General features: G+C 45.7%; 1 protein-coding gene across 1 annotated transcript in view; it reads left to right on the top strand.

The window, feature by feature from the left end:
• Positions 1 to 1,144: 1,144 nt before the first annotated feature.
• The window catches only part of LOC134077639 (trinucleotide repeat-containing gene 6A protein-like), a 41,207-nt gene continuing 34,320 nt past the window's right edge, over positions 1,145 to 8,031 (top strand). The window contains 1 exon segment of the mRNA XM_062533340.1: positions 1,145 to 1,313. Within this exon segment, the coding sequence (XP_062389324.1) occupies positions 1,145 to 1,313 (169 nt within the window).

Genomic DNA, 8,031 nt, shown 5'->3' with positions numbered 1-8,031 from the left:
CGGCTGCCCCTCTGATCCACTCTGTCCTCTGGGACTCGTCTGGACTTGTCCTTGTAGAGAGGACTGGGGTCAATCCTTTGGCCGCGTTTCAGGTCAGGAGGCATTTCTGAACATTGAACTGTTGCCATGCTTGCTGATGCTCTGTCCATAATGCCTTATACTGTATGTTTGTGATATAATGTATCCTGATAAAGGCGGGGTTTTTTTTCAGTACAGTCAATGACACAGTTCAACCCAGTTTTAGTCCAATTTCAGTGACAGACTTACAAGCAGTGATATTTGGAACTATCTAGTATCTGGTATCTACTGGAGCATGGTATTGTTATGATGATGTCATCATGAACACATTTTTGTTTTGTTTTGTTTTGTTTTGTTTTATCTGGGAAATTGAATAATGCATACGGTTTTGATAAACGAAAAAAAAAAAAAAACTCTCGCAGACAGCAATGATGAAGCCCTCAACTCTTTCTGTGTGCAAATGGACATAATAGATAAAACACATCTGAAAGCACTTTGAAGCCCGTTTCCTAATTAACCCCCCTCCACTAAGCTTTTTTTGTCCCACTACGTTGTCTTATTCAGCCGTCCGCTCCATTTTTAGGGGAGGCCCTTATCCAGGGCCACATCTAACCACGCACATAATTAGCCTCTGCTTTGTCCTCCCATTGTCCAGTGTGTGTGCGTGTGCCGGGGCTGATGAGTGGGCTTCTGCCCATAGAGAGAGAGAGATTAGGGGGAAAATATGTGCCAAATTAAAAGCCTGCTGTGCACTATCCGTTTTGTTTGTTTTTGCTTGGGGGTTAACTCTGCCAGCCACAAACAAAACAAAAATATTACCGAAAATGGGAAAATCGCTATGGTTTTCTTTTTGTTGTAAAACACTCCTTTTCTTGTTGAGAGTTGTGTTCCATCCTCCATCTATCTCTTGGTCTAGACTGACCTGACAGGCTCTCCAGGGATGGCCGCCCAGGGGGATTCCAAACATTTCCCTCAATTAACTTTGTTTGGAGCACAGCTACAGCTAAATCCAGATAACGCATTCAGGCAGGCAGGGCTGCCGGGCTGTGGTGGAGCCTGTGCAGGGGTGCGCGCCAAAGCCGCCGCCGGTGGGAACGTGGCCGCGTATTTGTATTAGGGCTCGCAAATGGTGCGCGTCCATCGCAGGCTGCTCCGCTTCACGCTGAGCGCCCTCGCGTCTCGTGTCTGTGTGTCTTGTGTCGGCAAGCGGCCCCTGTGTGCACCCAAGCAGACGCGCAGACGCTCGGGCGCGCAGAGCCTGAGCCAGCGGGAACCCAGACCGCGTCTGAGAGCAGGTAAACACGTGCCACTGACAGGAGCTCGCGGGGGGCTCAGTGACAGATCAAGCCGCTCCACAAACAATCGAAAACAAAAGAGAGGAGCGAGAGAGAGGGAAGACAAAAGGAGGAGAGGGATAAAGGAAGCTTCTCATTAGAAAAGGGGGAACGCGTGCGGCTGTCTGAGGCCTGCACGTAAGGCTGTTGTCATTATCACTGCTTATTACGCCCCAACAGGCGCTAAATAAGATAATTAATTACTACGTTTGCTGTCAAGTGTGACACGTCTGCAGTATTGTCTTCCGGAGACTCCAGTGGCCCCCTACTTAGCCTTGTTCGAGGTGGATGGGTGAGAGGGTGGGGGTGTGTGGATGGGGGGGGTCGAAGTTTCAGATAATTATTATGTAACAACGGTATGTCCCCATTCATGCGGTCGCAGTTCATTCCCATTCAATCTCATTCATTCATAATTAGCGAGCCGTGGTGCTTCCATGGACGTAATTGAAACAGCAGATAAGAAACCGAGAGCCAGTGCGTTCAGACTGCGACTGGGCATGCAGGCAGCACAGAGAGGAGTCCCCTCTGCTGACACCAACGTGCACGCACATAGATTTGCATAGACTTTAACACATAGTCACACACATACACAAACACGCACACACACACACACCTATACCTAGCCATGCAAAAGAATTACTGTCAGACTGAACAACAGAATCAAAACACAAACGCTGACGCCCTTTACACACACACACACACACACACACACACAAGGAGCCACAAACATATCCATTTGGTTCACACAGTGTGCGCTGTCATTCACAATTGGTTGCACACACACACCCGCAGACACAGACAGACAGACAGAGACACTCACACACACCCATTAAAGCTGCTATGATGGATGAGTAATACAGGTTTCATGGAGACGGTTGTTAAGAGAGAACCGTCTCTGCTTCATCTTAACACAGATGTTTGGTGCATCTGTGTCAGTTTTAGCATCAGGCAGTATGAAAACACTTAGCTCTGCCAGAGAAGACAAAGCTGTGCTGCATATTTACCAAAAACAGAGATGGCCTTAAACCAGGCTTTTGTTTACTGTTGATGTGCTAGTAAAAATGTCTTGTCTGTGATCATTTTCAGTTGTCACTATCCATATTTCAAATAGTATATACAAAAGACTTTGTATTGTTACAGCAGCTTGGCTTTGGTGATTCATCAAACACATTAATCACCTCAAGATGTTCCATCATTCTGGTGAAACCCTTTAGTATTCAACATACCGTACATGTATTTTTCATACTCAACTCAAGTACGAAAAAAAAACAGAAAATATTTTAGCGATGTTCTCATCATAGTGCAAAACAAGATAATCATGAAGGTCACAAAACGGACACAAATATGGCAGAGTGAGACTAAGCAAAGAACATGCTGATGCCATGCAAGTAGGATTCTGTGTTGTTTTTGTTGACCGAGGGAAGCCATAATCACAGGAGCCCAGCAGGTGGCCAGACCTCTTAGCTCCGACCTCTACCTGGTTACCCTGCACACGTGCACTCTCTCTCTCTCTCTCTCTCTCTCTCTCTCTGTCTCTCTCTGTATCTTGCTCTCTCCATGTCCAAAGTGACCGCAACACCACACTACTTGTCCCTAAGTGGCCAATTGTAGCATGTCACACGCCTATAGGTCCTGACAGGCGGACAGACCAGACGAAGTGTTGTGTTGAAGACACTCTGTGGTGCGACCGACTGCCACCATTCTTCAGACCTGTTTGGCGTGTTGGCTTGAACTCAACTCTCCTTTCTGTTTCAGAGAAAGAAAAACAATTGTGCCTCCTCAAAGTGTGCGGGAAGCGGAGATCCTTATCCACCGGTTATTGAGCGTTCAACGGGTAAGTCCAGTTGGATGTCACCACCAGCAATTTATCACGCTTTTTCTGGCTCTGTAATGTCTTGTCTGCATGCTATTCATAGTGCACATAAGTTGTCCCACTGTGGGCCCAGAGGTATGTTGCCAGTGGCATGAGTGCTGTTGCACAACAGATGGATGCCGTTGGTCGGCATGGAACAGATGTTGTGCTTGACTAGCAGCACGTCCTCTCTTTGTTTTGGCTTCACACCGTTGGTTTAGTGGCGTTGCATTATTAAAACCACTGGCTGTGGTCGAAAAGGAGCTTTGGTGCGGCGGACGTGCGGCGGGTGTGTGGCTGCGGCTGTCCACGAGGTTGGGAGGATTTGAAACGCGATCCACCTCCGTGTCCACATGAATAAGTTAACCCCCTAGTACTGTGCTGCAGCATCTCCCATGGTCCACTGCTGCAGACCTTCTAATTACCTCCCACGTGGTGCAGATTGACAAAAACACATAGAGATGTTTACACACACCCACACACACACACACACACATGTACAGACCATTTTTTACCCTCCACTCCACACTGTAATGGGGTCAACATCGTTATTAGATAGGTCTGTGTAAAACCCACTATCCAAAGGCATGTCTGATCACAAACACGATTAAACATGCAGGTGCATTGAGTTACTGCCTCATTTCTGGGTTACACTTAAAATACAAAATGGCGGAGACTCAGAGACCTGAGGTGACAAACCCAACATGTCACCTCAGAGCAGCTACCCAAAATGTCTCAAGACTTTACTCTCCTCATTATCAAAATGAGACATCAGTAAACATCAAACATGCTTGAATCATTGCTCTTGGTAATCCACCTAATCCAGTGTCCATTAACCAATCTTGTCTGTACTACACAGTGTTGGACAGTGCTTTTTTTTTTTTGGATCAAGGGATCCAGTATTCCCAGGTTAGCCTATTCCAATGGGAATGCAGAATGACATCGACTGACTGTAACGAAGGGGACTGATCATTGTGTATTTAGAAAACATCTGCTGTGACTGAGACCCATTGTGTGTGTCGACCTCAGATTAATCCCCATGCTTTCCTCTGTCATTAGCTGAACCAAGCTGTGGCCACAGGATAACTACGGTAACAAGGAATTGGACAGCCCACTGAAGGTTTTAATGGAACCAGCTTTAGTGGCTTGGTACAAATATCATGCCCAATTAAAGTAATAACGGCAAATATCTCATGGGAATCGTCCCTTAGTGGATGCCATGTTTTTCTCATAAATAGCAAAGAAAAAAAAACATGGAACATGAATCCACTGTGTATTTACTCTATTTAGCTTTTTTCTTACTTTGTCAGTGTATTTGCAGACAAGCCAAACATTTTTAATTTGTACTTCATCCTTAAATTTACTGTGATTGTAAGAGTCTGAAATGAAAATCTTAAGTGGGATTCAGACCAAAGATTCTTGACGAGATGAGTTGCATCATTCTAAAACCTTGCAACTGCGGTTAAACACGTTGAATACTTTGCGACGGCTTGCAACGACGTGCAACATTTAATTCACACCGCTGCAACGGTTTCGTCTCATGGCGGATCTTTGGTGTGAATTGGGCTTTAAGTTAAACATCTAAAACAGTAAGAAACACTATAGTGACAACAAACTGAATGATGCTGGTTTTCAATCTGAGTGTTTTTCAGACTTGCCGCCAACAGTGCTGATAGTCCCATACATTTCTGAATTCGATCGGTCGTCTGGTGGATTGAGCATTTAAATGTGTATCAGTTGGTGATAAGAAACCAGCCCGAGAACCTCTGAAGCTGTCATTCCAATTTACTCTGAAGTGCTTTCAACTTCCTCACCTGCCCATCACTTCTCTCTCTCACACACACACACACACACACACACACATGCACACACACAGTGTTCAGTCCTGTCTCTTCCTTATTCGGCACTCACACTTCTCTCAACTGTGAAGAGTGGATCTAGTTTGTCTGGTCAGACATGATACATTGCATCTTGGGGGCCCGTTCTGCCGTTGCCCCGGTAACAGCCGTCACATTGGCTGGCCCAACCACACGCGCGCGCGTTCCGCCGTAATGAGGAGTTGGCGAGGCGCCAGGGCAGCGTCTACCCCCACCATCTCCACCCTCTCAGTGTGTTTCCTCACCATTAGCCTCTCAAGATCCCCCTCTGAATGTGTCTCTCCAGTGGACCCCGCCACCCCATCATAATGTTTTTTTATTATTAATTCGGCTCGCTGCAATACGTCTCAGTCTTTGTTCTCTGTTGCCTGTGGACTTTTTGCTATTTCATGGCACACCGAATATCCTTGTAGAATAAGAAAGGTTTTCCTTTTCCTTCCTCATTTTTTTCTTTTATTATTCTCTCCTGTCCACAATCCACAAAGCCAGTCTGGGCTTTTTCCTTATGAGACCTATTGCACGGCATCAAGCCACCCACAAGCTAATATGTCCAGTTACCCAATTTGTTGCCATTGTGATTTATAGTGTGAGCACTGTGACATTGCTGAATCCATGGAATAGGTGGTTGGTAGGGCTGATGTTAAAACTCCTTCCTGTTTACCCTGGGCCCCTTTATGCTAGTCCCCTCAGCGGCAGCCAAGTCTCCACTAGGCCACAGTGAGCTATTTATGCACTTCAAAGGTGAGGCAGCCTCGTCCAAGCCAGTCAGATGATTTGAATAAGATGAATGTTGTTAACGACAGGCAGCACCAGCTCACAGAGGAATCCCAGTAATGTTAAGACGTATTCATTCAGCTAGCTGAGGCCATGGGGGCAGGGGTGTCTGTGCCACTGATCATCTCAAAGATTGGCTACTGACTGCTTTTTTTTTACCCTGTGCAACAAAACTACCTTTGAATAGGGGTCTGCACTGGGCAGATGGAAAATGAAGGTATCTTTCGAGGCCTTTGTCGTTGTCCAGAGGCTACTTGACACCATATTCAGGCACCTAGAAGGAGAGAGTCACACACAGGGTAATGCATTGCACCGCTAATAAAAGATTTATAGAAGCCACTGCCCAAACACATTATTAAGTATTCATATATTTTTAAGGCTCAGCAGACTCCCTCAGGGAAGAATGCCCCTTTCTAATCAATGGATTGCTGTGAGGATAACAAATTAGTGAATAGAGTAAGACCAAACGATTTGTCATGCACAGTCCTTTAATTGTCAACTAATGCACCTTGATGTCACTCCCTCTTATTCTCTTCAAGACACACAAGCACACACACACACACACACACACACACAGATATACATACTCTCTCTCTCTCTCTCCCACACACACACACACACACACACATAAATATAGAAATGTGCACATACTCTCTTTCTCTCATTCATACACACACACACACACACACTCTCTCTCTCTCTCTCTCACCCACAGACCAGACACACATACACACAGACACTCAAAGCTCTCCCATTCTCATTTGCATCCTATCCCCTCCCTCCTCTTTCAAAATCGGGAATGATCAGGTCAGCGTGGATTGACCTGCTCGCTGCTGCAGCTTGATTGCAGAGGCTCCGATATTTATGCCTCTCGTCTGAATAATTGCATATGTATGGAGCCCAAGTGCCATTATAGGCTCTGGGGCTGGGAGATGCCGGGAGAGGAGAGGAGTCGGACCTGTGTCTGTCTCTAGGAGTTTTCAACGGAAGGCGCCGGAAGGCGGCTGGATGGCTCATTAGAGCTGAGGTTAAGGGCGGCCGTATAAAGCCATTATTAAAGTCCCCAAAGAGACCCACAGATTCCTACTCTCCCACAACCCATCGCTATCTCATTTACACGCACACACACGCGCACACACACAAAAGCACATGCTCTGAGTTTTATACATTCCAAGGTGAAGTGTGTGTGTCTGTGTGTGTGTGCACGCATGCGTGTGTTTGCCATGGTGTTCTAGTAGGATGGTAGATTGACAATAAAATAGAAAACGTTAAAATTCAAGGATGTTTCATTGACTTGAAAGAAAAACTGTTTTCTCTCCTCTTCTCTCTTTTCTCTACCTCATAAATTGATCCAAGTGCTGTTGACCACTTTAGAGCACCTGGAGTTGGGCTTACATTTTGTGCAGCACATCATTTTGTCATTTGTTAGGACTGGAAATAAATGGAGGAAAAAGAGCTATGACTTTAAAAATCAATGTTGTCATTTTCTGTACATTAACTTTACATTTGCTTCAGGGACCACTTCTCACACTATCTTGACATATTATTGAGTTTCACAAACTCCAAAGCACACACACACACACACACACACACACACACACACACACACACACACACACACACACACACAGACTTGTTTGGCATTGACAACAGAGTGCCACAAATGTACAGACATGGAAACACCTCCAAACTGCCATGATAAAAAAAAACAATCATGCACATCAGTAGTGTCTATCCATATAATTACGATACAGGCTATGTGCCATATTAAAACAATCCCTGAGAACCTCATGGAAAGGGAACTACACACACAAAACAGTTGCAGTTGGTGATTCCATTAAACGCGATTCGATTAAATGTGAATTTCACCGTGGGCCCGGTGTTATTTTCTTCCCTGAGCTTCTGCCATAGTGTTTGGAGAGCCAGGTGCGCCATGGTGAATCACCGGCGCCTCAGGTACTCCGACTTTGAAATTCACACATACTTGCGCTTAGTAATTTTAACTCAGCAGAGGTTCCAGGCGAGGAGAGAAGGCCTGGGGTGCCGTGGGGTGAAGGAGCTTCCTGACGTGAATTTAGATGCATGATGCATTCTTTGTGCAGGAGGTGAGAAGAGGGAGAGAGAGAGAGACAGAGAGACAGAGAGACAGAGAGCGAGATGAGGTTGTGAATTATTG

Source organism: Sardina pilchardus, chromosome 3 (assembly GCF_963854185.1).
Source record: "Sardina pilchardus chromosome 3, fSarPil1.1, whole genome shotgun sequence".
Lineage (NCBI taxonomy): Eukaryota > Metazoa > Chordata > Actinopteri > Clupeiformes > Clupeidae > Sardina > Sardina pilchardus.
Note: the sequence above shows the minus strand (reverse complement) of the source record. Positions and strands in the feature narration are given on the sequence as shown.